We start from the raw sequence: 15,000 nt of genomic DNA, 5'->3' as shown, positions 1-15,000 counted from the left end.
AGGTTATTACACATGCTGTGTCTTTTAGGGTTAGGGCAATATTCCATGTCAGGTCCATTCACTCACTGCTAAAAAGACTCAACTACATCATAACACCACTGCTACTGTATGACATTGCCAGGAGCCTTAAGTAATAGATTAAGACTTGGTCCTTACATTTTTGGTGACAGTAAGGTTATAAGAGGCTCTGCGCAAAGGAGTTAGGTGCTGGTTTTCTTTGTCCATTCAAATCATATAATTGCAATATATTTCATAACACGTACGTAGCTTACACTTAGCAGATGCCTTTAATCCAGAATGGCTGTGTCATGTGGTGGGATTGGTTATTGAATCGTGTGCATGCATGTACTGTATGATTGGTGTGGGACACTGTTATTTGTGGGCTGATGGTGAACTTACAGCTGTCACTTATCATGGACTAATGGACAGCAAATTAGGTGATGGGACTGGACTACGGGGCGGTGGCTGATTGGCCAGGAGGGAAAGGGAATTCCTTTTTTTATAGGGTGAATGCGGCAGGATCGGGAGGCCGGAGGGAACCCCCATGACGTCATCGCGGCGATCAGCTGAGCAGAGCAGGACCGGCGGCTGGCGTGTTGTATTGATATGCGTGTGGTCACGCCAACTAAAGGAAAGTGATTTCGCCATTTATTGAGTTTGTGTGACTGGGCCAATGCTGGGCTGGCTATGCCCTGAAAGCTCTGTTCTTGTTGAAGGCGATCGACTGCGGCTGGACGCGTGATGGAGCAGCGCGCCGGAGCAGAGGGAGATCGGAGAGGATGATGCGGAAATCATGATATGCGTGTTACACGCCAGCCAAAGGAAAGTACCCATTGCCTGGCCTGATATACTGTGTGTGTGTGGGTCAATGGGAGTTTAGCTCTGCGCTGATTTGGGGTTCTCTTTACTGCTTGCCAGGGAGTCTGCTGCGCCTGGGAGTCGGAGTGACTGGAACCAGGAAGTGGACTGTCGGGGTCCTGGGTTTACCTGCCGTAGCCTACCTGTGACTGAGGACGGGACTGTTCACTGAACTGCACTGGGACGTCGTGGAACTCAAGGGGGGGATTTTGTTTTGTTGTTTTGTTTTTGTTTTCTTTTGGTCGGCGAGGGGCGATCCGCCGACCAACTTATTTTTCCTTGGACTTGGGTACGGGAGATCACTGCACTCGAGGTGGCGCAGCGTTCGTGGGTAAACCAAACTTCCATCTAGTTACGCTCGGTTCAACTTTGCCTGATTAGGCTCCTTTATGGTGCACAGTGAGTGCAGTCCCAAGGACGGAGAGACTCAATCGCGTTTTACTTTTGTGTTTGGATTTTGTGTTGGATTTATTTTTGTAGTGGAATATCGTGTAGTGCTGTGCCTTGAAACATTGTACCACGTTCTGATGTGTTATCCTGTGTGGGCATCTCAAGTGTGCAGTGTTTATGCCCAGGAGTGATTTACGTTTATTTTCCTTGTGTGATTATTTTTGCCTTTTGTGTTCGTTTGATTTGCTTTCGGGTTCTCTCTGCTTTGAGTGCTGTAGTCAGTGTGCAACTCTGTATCTCTGGGCCTTTGGGGGGGAGAGCTTGTCACCTGCGTCTGTCTGCTGCCTTATTGAACTGCTTTGAGTTGCTTGTGCATCTCCCCGTACTTCTGTAAATAAACTTCTAAAACGTTATCCTGCTTGGTGTCTGTGTTTTTGAGAGGTCCAACCTGTGGCGTTGTTACACACATCGACCCGACAACTTTGGCGTAGTCTGCATGACCTCTTAAAAATACACCACCATGACAGAGAGACGACAGGCTGGCGCAGGTGCTAGTGGTGGGGAAGCAGCCCCTGTAATTAATAATATGATGATGGTGCCATGGTTTTTGGGGGGGCCATGGGTGCCGAAATTTGGGGAGAAAAATGGGCCTTTGTTAAAGGAATGGCGTGGCCAGATGGAGATTTACCTAAGAGCACAGACATTGACTGCAGCACAAGAAGTTGATTTTATACTAAGTGCCCTGCAGGGGGATGCTAAAAGAGAAGTGTCCTTATTACCAGCCACGGACAAAGACACGGCAGAAAAGATTTTTGCTACATTAGAAAAAATATATGGGGACAATAAATCTGTTAGTCATATCAGGGCAAAATTTTTTAAGTGTCAGCAACAAGCAGGAGAGGGGGTGGGGCCATTCATACTGCGTCTCCGTGAGTCTCATTCCAGGTGGCGAAAGAAGGAGCCCGTGGTGGGATCAGACGACGAGATGCTGAGGGGACAGCTGGTGCTGGGACTGCAGCCAGGGCCTATACAAACCGAGCTTCAGAGAAGAGTGCGCAGAGAAACGACCCTCACCTTCAACGACGCCTGTAAGGAAGCCAAGGCGATGGAAAAAGAAATGGAGAAGGCCCATGCAACAAATGAGGTGGACACACGACGCACATACAGCAGCAAACCCCAGCCCCCGCCCCCTTCAAGTGAGCCGTTGCAAGACCTCAGTAGCCTCAAGCAAGCATTGCGGGCTGAGCTAGCAGAAGAATTAAAGGCCCAAGTGACTGATTTAAAGACTGCCCTCCTGACTGAGCTACAAGCCCAACGGATGGTCCCAGCAGCGGCAGCAGGTCGCCAGACGGAGCCTGCTAACACAGGGGGCGGTAGTGGCTCAATGGGTGCACGCCCACGGCGAAGGCCTAGAGTACCTCAATGGGATGACCGAGGCCGACCCATATGCCTAGGATGTGGACAGGCGGGCCACATGCTACGAGACTGCTCTACGCGGGTGTCTGCTGACCAGCGGAGAGTGTCTTCCCCCACGGATACGCCTGCTCCAGTCGAGAGCCCAGCAAAGGCGGCACTGGTGGGTGAGTGCCCTGAGGTTGAGGTCCTGGTTCAAGGTAAGCCCATCCCATGCATCCTTGATACCGGGTCCCAAGTAACCTTGTTTAGTCAGGGCCTCCTGAAACGTCACTTTGGCGATGTCCGCATGAAAGACGTCGCAGAGGTCCCATGGCTAACCCTTAAAGCAGCCAATGGGCTTGCGCTCCCTTATGTAGGCTATGCCCTATTGGATTTTGAAGTGGGAGGCATTAGAGTCCCAGGGAAGGGGGTTATTGTGGTGGAAGACCGCTACTTGCCACCAAATTATGCAGTACTAGGCATGAATGTAATTCAGTATTGCTGGGAAGGCCTACGCCAGAGGGGGGGGCACCAAATTGCCTTATTCAAATCTACTCTTCCTAGGGAGGCGACTGTGGCATGGGAGCAGGCGTTTGCCGCTTGCCGGCGAGTGAAAGCAGAGGAACAGCGGGGCCCAAGCCTGGGAGTAGCCCGTCTCCGCACAAGTGATCCAGTCCGGCTGGCCCCCCAAACAGAGACTGCCATATGGGCGCATGTTCCCGAAGCCCCGAAGACGAGTCAAGGAAGCGTGCTCCTGGAGGATTGCTACCAGGGGGCACAAGAGTGGTGTGTGGGCCGGGCGGTCACACAAGTGCAGGATGGGCGTGTCCTTTTGAGGGTGTGCAACCCTCACCCTTACCACGTCGACCTTCCCCCCCGCCGCCCCTTAGCCCGAGTCTTGCGGCTGACCCAGGAGGAGATTCAGGTGCCTAACCAACTAGTACTTCGTCAAGAAGATGACTCTGTGGTGGAAGTAGATGTCCGCCCTCTGGATAGCGCCCTTCCAGACCACCTAACTGGCCTGATGGATCAGGTAGAAGGACTTACTCCAGCTCAGCGACAGCGCTTACAGGAGTTGCTGGGACTGTGGCAAGGCATCTTTGCCCAGAGTGAGGAAGACTATGGCCGGACTAGTGCAGTCTATCACACCATACCCACCGGAAATGCAGCTCCCATCCGCCAGCGGTATCGCCCTGTCCCGCCCAGTCTGTACAGCGAATTAAGGACGCTACTGCAAGGAATGCTGGAGGGGGGCGTCATCAAGGAGAGCTCTAGCCCATGGGCTGCACCGGTAGTCCTGGTGAAAAAGAAGGATGGCTCGTGGAGATTTTGCGTGGACTACCGCAAATTGAATGAGGTAACTCACAAGGATGCCTTCCCCCTCCCACGAGTTGAAGAGTCCTTGACCAGCCTCAAGAAAGCAGAGTGGTACTCGACCCTCGACCTGGCCAGTGGGTATTGGCAAGTTGAGGTACACCCATCGGATAAGGAGAAGACCGCCTTTGCCACCCCAGTAGGTCTGTATCAGTTCGAGAGAATGCCGTTCGGGCTATGCAATGCTCCTGCAACTTTTCAAAGATTGATGCAGAGATGCCTTGGGGGAAAGGTGCATGATTTCTTGCTTATTTATTTGGACGACGTGATCTTGTACTCACCTGACTTTGATTCCCATCTAGACCACCTGGAGCAGGTCTTCACAAGGTTGCAGGAGCACGGCCTGAAGCTGCAGCCCCTCAAGTGTCACCTGTTCCAGAGGTCAGTACAGTACCTGGGCCATGTCGTTGGGAGGGGGGGTGTGGCCACAGACCCGGACAAAACTCAAGCTGTACAGCAGTGGCCAACCCCAACGACGGTACGGGAGGTGCGATCCTTCCTCGGGTTTGTGGGGTATTATCGGAGGTTTATCCCCGCTTTTGCACAGAAAGCTGCTCCATTACATGCGCTGTTGAGGGGAACGGGTGGGAAGAAGACCAAGGCCATTGATTGGACCACGGAGTGTGAGAAAGCTTTTGCCATCTTAAAGCAAGCCCTCCTGAGTGCCCCAATACTAGCCTATGCAGACTTTACCCTGCCCTTCCGACTCTACACAGATGCCAGCCTGCATGGTCTGGGAGCAGTGCTGGCCCAGCTGCAGGACGGCCAAGAGCGGGTGATCGCCTACGCAAGCCGTGGCCTCCATGATGCAGAAAAGAACGACCAAAATTATAGTGCGTTTAAGCTGGAACTTCTTGCCCTGAAATGGGCAGTGACTGAAAAGTTCAAGGACTACTTGTGGGGGGCCAAGTTTCACATCTACACTGATCACCGACCGCTGCTCCACTTGCGCACCGCCAAGCTGGGTGCCGTGGAGCAGCGTTGGGCTGCACAGTTGGCTAACTTTGACTTTTCCTTGTCGCACAAACCAGGTTCCGAGCACCAGAATGCCGACGGCCTCTCCAGGCTCCAGGAGGCACTGCGGTCGGGGCGGGTAGAGGCGCCAGCACCTCTCCCCAATGGCCCCGGCAATGGCACCTGGACTGAATGTCAGGGAGCTGACCACGACCTCGTCCGTATACGACGCTGGGTGCAGCAGGGGCACGAGCCAACGACCGCAGAACGTCTGTCCCTCCAGCCACCGGGTCGGCAGCTGTTGGGTGAGTGGGCGCAACTCCGAGTCCAGGAGGGGGTGCTGATGCGCAAGAGTCCGGCCAGCGGAGCATTGAGAGGAACGCTCGCTGTTGTGGTGCCCATGCTGGAGAGGAAGCGGGTGTGGACGCTCTACCATGAGTCCTTGGGGCATGCAAAGGGCAGGCGATTACTCGAGGCACTACAGGAGAGACTGTTTTGGAATGGCATGAGTAGGGACAATCGGGAGTGGGGGCGGAACTGCCATCAGTGCGGCCTCAATAGTGCTGCTGAAGGCCCCCAGGCACCAATGTGCTCCATAGATAGCAGTTACCCCTGGGAGACGCTAGCTTTGGACTATTTATCTCTGGGCCGCCCTGGTGACCGGTACCCATATATCCTGGTGATGGTGGATTTATTCTCCCGGTTTGCCTTTGCAGTGCCGACAAGAGATCAGACTGCACCAACCACAGCCAAGGTGTTGTGGTCCACGGTCTTCCGATCATTCGGGTGCCCGGAAAGAATCCTGACAGACCAGGGGCCGGCCTTTGAGGCGGAATTGACTCAACAGTTGTGCACCCTGTATGGGTGCCGGAAGGTGAGAACTACACCGTATCGCCCCCAGGGCAATGGCGCATGTGAGCGCATGAATCAGACCATCTTGAAACTACTCAACACTTTACCACCGGCCGAACAAAGCCGTTGGAGCGAGCATTTGCAAGAGTTGGTGCACGCATACAATAACACACCCCACAGTACCACGGGATTGGCTCCCTTCTTTGTGGTTTTTGGCAGGCATGCCCGTCTGCCCATTGACCAAATGATGGGGATAGACTGGCCTGAGCAGAGGGCCCAACCGCTGGAATGGGTGAAGCACCACCAGGCACGGCTGAAGTCGGCATACCAGATGGTGAGGGAGGGGGCTCAACAACAGCAGCAACAGGATCAAGAACGTCGTAACCGGGGGAAAAGGGCCCTGCCTTTGTTACCGGGGGAACGCGTCTTGGTCCGGGATTTCCGGCGACGGACAAGAGGAAAGCTTGGGTACCACTGGGGGACACAACCCTATGTGGTGCTGACCCAAGTCTCACCAGACCGGCCAGTGTACACCATAAGACCCGAGGGCCAGAACGGGCCCACCCGGACCATCCATCGGAATCATCTTCGTGTCCAACCAAGCGCCTGGAGAGAAGAAGGTGAGACTCATGGAGGCGCAGGTGAGATGGTAAGGGGGGCTATGGGGGGTGCAGGGATGGGGTGGTGGCCAGTCAGCGTAGTGGCTCCCCCGAGCCAGCCTGGGCCGTCTTTGGTCCAGGTCGAGGTAGAGCAGGCGGGTGTCCCAGAGGAATCGGGGGGGGATTTAGCTGACCAGTTGGCTGAGCAAGTTGCAGCCCCCCGCAGGTCACAAAGGTCAAATTTAGGTGTTAGGCCTACGAGGTACCATTAGCGTGGTCGGGACGACCATCGATTAGGTGGGGGGGAATGTCATGTGGTGGGATTGGTTATTGAATCGTGTGCATGCATGTACTGTATGATTGGTGTGGGACACTGTTATTTGTGGGCTGATGGTGAACTTACAGCTGTCACTTATCATGGACTAATGGACAGCAAATTAGGTGATGGGACTGGACTACGGGGCGGTGGCTGATTGGCCAGGAGGGAAAGGGAATTCCTTTTTTTATAGGGTGAATGCGGCAGGATCGAGAGGCCGGAGGGAACCCCCATGACGTCATCGCGGCGATCAGCTGAGCAGAGCAGGACCGGCGGCTGGCGTGTTGTATTGATATGCGTGTGGTCACGCCAACTAAAGGAAAGTGATTTCGCCATTTATTGAGTTTGTGTGACTGGGCCAATGCTGGGCTGGCTATGCCCTGAAAGCTCTGTTCTTGTTGAAGGCGATCGACTGCGGCTGGACGCGTGATGGAGCAGCGCGCCGGAGCAGAGGGAGATCGGAGAGGATGATGCGGAAATCATGATATGCGTGTTACACGCCAGCCAAAGGAAAGTACCCATTGCCTGGCCTGATATACTGTGTGTGTGTGGGTCAATGGGAGTTTAGCTCTGCGCTGATTTGGGGTTCTCTTTACTGCTTGCCAGGGAGTCTGCTGCGCCTGGGAGTCGGAGTGACTGGAACCAGGAAGTGGACTGTCGGGGTCCTGGGTTTACCTGCCGTAGCCTACCTGTGACTGAGGACGGGACTGTTCACTGAACTGCACTGGGACGTCGTGGAACTCAAGGGGGGGATTTTGTTTTGTTGTTTTGTTTTTGTTTTCTTTTGGTCGGCGAGGGGCGATCCGCCGACCAACTTATTTTTCCTTGGACTTGGGTACGGGAGATCACTGCGCTCGAGGTGGCGCAGCGTTCGTGGGTAAGCAAAACTTCCCTCTATTTACGCCCGGGTCAACTTTGCCTGATTAGGCTCCTTTATGGTGCACAGTGAGTGCAGTCCCAAGGACGGAGAGACTCAATCGCGTTTTACTTTTGTGTTTGGATTTTGTGTTGGATTTATTTTTGTAGTGGAATATCGTGTAGTGCTGTGCCTTGAAACATTGTACCACGTTCTGATGTGTTATCCTGTGTGGGCATCTCAAGTGTGCAGTGTTTATGCCCAGGAGTGATTTACGTTTATTTTCCTTGTGTGATTATTTTTGCCTTTTGTGTTCGTTTGATTTGCTTTCGGGTTCTCTCTGCTTTGAGTGCTGTAGTCAGTGTGCAACTCTGTATCTCTGGGCCTTTGGGGGGGAGAGCTTGTCACCTGCGTCTGTCTGCTGCCTTATTGAACTGCTTTGAGTTGCTTGTGCATCTCCCCGTACTTCTGTAAATAAACTTCTAAAACGTTATCCTGCTTGGTGTCTGTGTTTTTGAGAGGTCCAACCTGTGGCGTTGTTACACACATCGACCCGACAGCTGTAGTTACATCAGCCAGAGTCTTGACCCTGCAGCGATGTGGGATCGGGTGCCTTGCTCAAGGGCACTCAAGTCGAGGATGAGGGTTCATAGCATCCTTCCAACAAGAATGGGATTTGAACCTGTGACCTTCTAATCCCAAGATGTGAGGTGCCCAGACCAACTCTCTACCCAACAGGCCGCAGATGACCCTCGAAGGCTGTTATCCCGCTTATCTGCCGTTATGGTATAGGGTACTTTTTTAAACCTATCACTGTGTGTAAAGGTGTAGAAACCATGTCAACTGCACCAGAATCTTGTCAGCAAGATAGACGCATTGCGTGAAGCGTGCGACTAAGTTAGCCGCGTCTAGAATGCTCGTTTGGAAAGCCGAGGTTGTGATTATTTAAATTTCTGTGGGTAATGCGCATGGTTCCTACAGCATTATCCTTTAGATACCGTCGGCATTCCAAACTGGTTCCACAGAAATAATGATTGAATTTGTATCCCGATAATCCCCTTCCAAAAAAAGGTTTTGGTACAATAGTTCAGCATTTTCCATTTGGTAACACTGGTTTAAAGCTTGTGCTTGAGCCATATAGTAGTGATACACAATGACCATCAGAGTCACCAGAGCGGAGCCTCAGAACACAGGACAAACAGGTTCTGGAACAAACCCATTCCAGAACATGACAAGTACAAAACTACAAGCCACAGTGAATGAGTCCAGATGAGTGGAGATGGAGTGTAAGATAACTTATTGCACCTGTCGGCTTTTAAAGCTTGTGTTTACCAATAGCAGTTGGTGACATTTGGAACATTGCTCTTGTTACGATGGAGTTGTAAACAATATCACCATGTAGCCTCGTACCCAGTGGCCCAATCCTCTAGTACATGGGGAGAAAGAATGGTGATCAGATGACGAGGTGAACAAAATTGTTTCAAGGTTTTTTCACTGTATTTATTTTCTCCTCACCAGTGGCACAAAGAGAGTTGAAGAGAGGAGATGAGAGGAGAGGAGAGGAGAGGAGAGGAGAGGAGAGGAGAGGAGAGGAGAGACATAGGAGAGAGGAGAGGAGAGGATAGGAGAGGAGAGAGAGGGGGAGAGAGGAGAGGAGAGGAGAGGAGAGGGGAGTGGAGAGGAGAGGGGAGGGAGAGGAGAGATGAGAGGAGAGGAGAGGAGAGGAGAGGACAGGAGCAGAGAGGAGAGGAGAGAATGCTGGCAGGGTTCGAAATTCCTCCAACAGCTTTGCAGAGTTCATTAAACAGGAAACCACTTTACATCTCTAAACACACACAAATACACACACACACACACAGGAGGCCATTGGCCACCCCCGTGGGTACTCTTTGTGCCTGATTAAGTAAGAGTAAAAGCTTTCAATTGGGTGGGGAACGCGAACTGATGATGCGAAAGACAAACAGTGTGAAGATGGCTTGAAGTCACATCATGACGGACACACACACACACACACACACACACACACAGACGCACACATACACACACGCATGCGCGCACACACACACACACACACACACACACACACACACACACACACACACACACACACACACACACACACACACACACACACACACACAGAGCGGGAGGGCTCTCATTATTATCCTTTTGGCAGAGGTGCATTCGATTACCTGTAAATGGCTTTAAAAGCATTCGATTGGCTCAGCAACACTTCACTCCAGGGCCTGCCTGCCTTCCTGCGTTTATTGTACTTACTTAATTATTTATTTGTTTATTTATTGGTTTGTTTATTTGTTTATTTATTTTCCAGGGTAATATGGCTGAATCCAGGTGTAATCCGAGTACAGCACACCACTGGTCCACTCTGCCAAGCTGAACCACATGTGCAGTTTTACCCTAAACCTTAAACGCCTCTTAGTGCTTACCCTAAACCTTAAACGCCTCGTAGTGGTTACCCTTCAACATAAGCGCCTCTCCATTGTCCTCTCGGTAATGAGAAACAACTCCAGCATACAATGAAAAAAAACATACGGGGGTAAATGTGGGAAAATGATTACATTAATTCAGAAGGGGAATCCTTTCGGTTTGTAGTCTCTTACTGCAGATGGGCCCGCAAAGGGGTCTATTCACTCTTAGCTGAAAATGCTCAACTACATCATAACATCATTGCTGTGACAATGCAGAGAGTGAGTCTTAAGTAACCGATTAATTATAACTTTATTCAACAGACTCAGGGTCCAGATTATCTACAAGTCATTATCATTTTGGTCACAATGAGGTTATAACTGAGGCTCTACGGTCTACGCTAAGGGGTTACATATTTTTTGTTATAAAATAGAGCTGTAATAATGATATTGCTTTGAAGCTTGGATGCACGATCACATCATAACATGTTGTTGTTTTCTGGACTGAAGGGTAACAGAACTTCGAAAGGGCGTATCACGATACTGCCTTCTTGCATCGCGACACAGTATGACTTTGTGTGTTCTCGGTTCAATACAATACACTGTAACAAATAGCTGTTTATTTACGGCAATTCTGCAACAGCATTCTACTGTTTTTCGAAAAAACAGACAACTACTGTGAAAATATTACTTTGAGTCACATATTGAGCATAAACAGTAAGTACTGCACAATAGCAGTATTCGCCGTTGTGGAAAAAACTAGAGATGCACCGGATCCTGATTTTTAGGATCCTGCCGGATACCAGATCCACTGCTTAAGATCCTTGCCGGATCCGGAACCGGATACCGGATCCTACAAAAGGGTTGAAACATATGTGATGCGATCTGGGAAAACCCGTCGGAGATCGCGTTTCTCAGGAAAGAGCGAAAATAGGTAGAGAAGCAATGTTTTCCTGAAATCGGTTTTTCATTAAATTATTGTTGTTTAACATCTTGTCTATCATCTCTGAAAATATTTTGTCTGAAATTGCTGTTTTAATGTGTTAAAATGAAGATTGAAACGGCCCGATGTGGGGTGAGAGGTGAGGCACCCGTGAGCAGTCTGCCTGCGCAGCCAACGTTGTGACTACACGAGTTTGTAGACGTGAAGGCTCAGAATTTACACATGTGTATTCACTCATTGTCAGCGCATCTGAGCAGTTAAGAATGCCTTCTGTCTCGATGAAGCAGAGTTTTCTTAAGTAGGCCTAATAGGTATAAAGAAAGAAGGAACAATAAATACAAAGAAACAGTAGGCGACACCTCTCCGTGGATCGGAGAGGTCGTCGAGCCCTGTGCATTTCAACTCAGTCTCATGTGCCTCTTGCAGTTTATCACTACAACTGCGATTAGACTACTAAACGGCACTGGAATGTAGATTTCATTTTGTATTGGATAGCTCACATGCAAATCTAAAAGTAAAGCGCCCGTGTGATTTATCTATAACGAAAAGTTTAATTTACTGCGCTGTGTCCTTGTTGTCATAATAAACGGTGCTGAATTGAAAGATGTAGATGTGGTCAAGACAGGGCTTGTTAGGTTTCTGTAATTTAAAGAAGCCTCATCGGATCATTTCAGATGTGGAAGATTAAAATGCTTTTATTTAGAACCGTGCCAAATGAATTTGTTCAGTTCACACGTCTTCAGCAGTCCGTTTCCAGAGTCAATCTGAGATAGCCTACTCGGTGACGTTTAACCTCATGTCAGTCCTTTCCCGCGACGCACCGGACAGTGAAGAGCGTGAAGAAAAAAGTTTCTCCTCTCTATTTTTTGTGCTGCCTGCTGCAGAGGGTCAAAAGTGCTCTTGTAGGCTACTATTCCGAGGCAGCGCATAGCGAAAACATTCATTCTTTTGCCGCGCTGGTATACACACTTTGTCATTGGCTGTGAATCATAACTGTCATAACTGGCTCCGTAACACTGTAGAAGCGTCACTGGATCAACTCAGATGTTGAAAAATAATATATCTATGCATCTATGTCTCGCCTAACTAATGGGTTCAGTTAACACATCTTCAACAATCACATTTCAAAGTCAAACTGAGATGCACCGGTGACTTTCACCCCAGTCTTTCAAATCACCTAAGTCCTTTCAAGCGACGCGCGAGATAGTGAAAAAGATAAGCGCGGAGAAAACATTTTCTCTTCTGTTATGACTGTGCTGCCTGCTACAGAGGGTAAACAAATAAAGCGGTCTTCACCGTACTGTAGCCTACTACAAGTAGCCTATTCCGAGGCATGTAGGCTATAGCCTATGTTCGTTTATTTTGCGTGCAGCTGGTGTTATGGAATCGCGCAAAACCAAGTTTTACCTCCCGAGCAGAGAGCTCATTGCACTTTTCCGAGACACTGATGGTTCCCATTTTTGCATTTTTGACACATTTTGCTGATATTTTCGCTTCATACCCTAAACAATAAAATGGCAGGTCCAATACACGTCATTCGTTTCTTTACCTGGTGGAATGCTTTAGGAACCTATTTTAAAATGGCAAAAGTTGGGCAGTAAATTACGAATAGGCTACATGACTATAGGCCTACATGACGAATCAATAGACAATTTAATTTGAAATTATATTCTATACACAGAGGCCAGTATGTAGCCTATAGACGACCCACAGTTCGCCAGCAGTTTGAGGGTCTCTGGGAGAGAAAAAAAAGACCCCAGGAAAAGTAATGAAATTAGCCTACATTCGTTTAACCGATTTTAAATTAACAGGCATGTGGTAGGTAGTGTTTGATGAGTGGCCTTCTGTTATTTACTATAATAATAATAATAATAATTAAAAAAAAAAAATAATAATCAATGAATATCAAAACCAAGTGCAATGTGCTAGGCCTACTCTTGCTTTTTTTCCAGTGTTTTGTTGTCCTCAGAAGTAGTGCCATTGGATTCCAAATTTACTGAAGATAAATAAATGAGATTAATGAAATCTTTAAATGTTGCTTTCATTCAGGTAGCCTATTGCTTCTGAGACTTAATTCTCTAGGTAGTGAAAATCATCAATGTTACAAGGAGCAGTAGTTAAACCTAATGCCCCTTCACTTGGATATAAGGTCATTCCAAAGTCTGATCTCAAATTCTGTCAAATTTACTTATTTATGATTAATTTTGTTTTGCCAACATCAAGGTACATATTAGACCTGAAGCAATTGGAAAATTTGTATGGTTGGAAATCACTCCATTGCCAGTATCCCTTACTCTAAGTAATCCAGTTACGGTGAGGGACTGGGGGCGGAGTCGCCTTCTATGATGAGCTACCTCAGTTGTGGTGATGGTTTGGGGGTGGGGCTGTGCTATGGACATGGATGAGAGCAAAATTCCACTAGAGACAATACAGAAGGAGGAGACTAATCTTTAAGAGGTACCTTGACCAAAAAACTGTCCTGCCCGTATCTCCCACCATCAGTGAGGCATCCGGAGCATCATATCAGCACGCTGCACTGCTTCTCAGCAGTACCTCTCTCCTGGAGTGATCCAAATTCTAGGTAGTGATTTGAGAAAGTATGAGCTAATACCCTGCATTTTTTTCAAAGTAGGCCTAAGAAAACAATTCTTGCACAGCGAAAGTCTAGGAACATTATATTGTATTGATGTGGATTACAATTGGTCTTACAAACTAATGTACGAAAGATGATAATAATAATCAAGCACTGAATGAAAAGCTAACTATGATAATGTCTCCATTGGGGATTAGAGTGTCCCAAGTACTTAGAATGGCTCAATTAAACAGAGTATCCCAATATCTATAATATTAATAATAATAATTACTAATATGGTCATAATTATTATCCATAATAATGTGCTATCCATGCTGTGTTGAAACAAGGATGTTTTTTGTTTGTTTCCTTAGTTGTTTCTTTGACTCAAACTCAAAACTAAACACATTACGTAAATAAATCAAAGAAAAAATAGCTGCAATACCTACTCTGGCCACAATCCTCCATACTCAACCTCACATTTTCCTAAGTTGCAATACCTACTCTGGCCACAAGTGCCTTGCATAGTTGCAATACCTTCTCTGGCCACAATCGCCTTGCATAGTTGCAATACTCACTGTGGCCACAATTGCCTTGCATAGTTGCAATACCTCCTCTGGTCACAAACTCCATACTCAACCTTTAGAGTGTTTTTTCTCAGAATTCCTCTGAACGACTAAGTTGACTTTGGGTAAGTATAACATTTGATAGAGACAAGATATGAAAATAACGAAAACACCTTTGGAAAGAGCTTGACATTGACTTTCAAATGGTAACGATATCTCAAAAATGTAAAATCCCACCATGTGAAGGGTTTTCCCAGATCGCATCACATATAGTCTACTCGCACACGTGGGCCCTTTTTATTACATTGGCGCAAACTATTTTTTAGACTCATTGGCTTATTGCCACACTGCCTGCAATAGCCGCTTCCAAAGGGATTTCACTCCATGCAGTGATTGGGGTTGTGAAAGACTGAAAAGCCTAGACTAGACATGCACCAGACCCTGATTTTTAGGTAACATGCCGGATACCGGATCCACTGCTTAAGATCCTGCCGGATCCGGATCCTGTGAAAAACTCTATTATCCTGACGGATCCGGAACCAGAACCGGATCCGGTGCATCTCTTGAAAATAACAGCACCATTGAAACCCATTCATCCTCCACTTGTCCGTGATCACAATCAAACTTCAATACCACCTGAAGAACTGAAGTCATTCTGACTGGTTAAAGATTATCTGATACTATCAAGCATGATGAAACAATTTCTAAGGAAACTACAATACTTAAAAAGTGCTTGATGCAGCAAAGTGTGAGTAGCACATGCATTTTGATAGTGATGAAAGTGTGAATGGCTGAAACATTTTAAGAACTTGTAACACTCTTGCAACAAGCAGCCCCATCTAAACCAATCTGCTAATCAGTGCCTGGCCTCACCTGAGTAGGGCTGTTATGCCATTATT

General features: G+C 48.3%; 2 protein-coding genes across 3 annotated transcripts in view; both read left to right on the top strand.

Annotated features, from left to right (window-relative positions):
• LOC134466152 (octapeptide-repeat protein T2-like) overlaps positions 1-15,000 on the top strand; it is a gene marked incomplete at its 3' end in the record, with an annotated part of 55,599 nt that overhangs the window by 29,052 nt on the left and 11,547 nt on the right. The window lies entirely within an intron of this gene.
• Positions 1,236-8,143, top strand: LOC134465891 (uncharacterized). Of its 2 annotated transcripts, XM_063219780.1 has the most exons (2): positions 1,236-4,850; positions 5,049-8,143. In XM_063219780.1, exons 1-2 carry the CDS (start codon positions 1,769-1,771, stop codon positions 6,692-6,694), a joined length of 4,728 nt encoding a protein of 1,575 aa, XP_063075850.1. In that variant the 5' UTR covers positions 1,236-1,768; the 3' UTR covers positions 6,695-8,143. The 2 variants fall into 2 exon arrangements, with proteins under 2 accessions (XP_063075850.1, XP_063075849.1); XM_063219779.1 differs by having other exon boundaries at positions 1,236-8,143.

The sequence above is a fragment of the Engraulis encrasicolus genome, chromosome 16 (genome assembly GCF_034702125.1).
Source record: "Engraulis encrasicolus isolate BLACKSEA-1 chromosome 16, IST_EnEncr_1.0, whole genome shotgun sequence".
NCBI lineage: Eukaryota > Metazoa > Chordata > Actinopteri > Clupeiformes > Engraulidae > Engraulis > Engraulis encrasicolus.
This window is presented reverse-complemented; position numbering and strand designations above follow the sequence as displayed.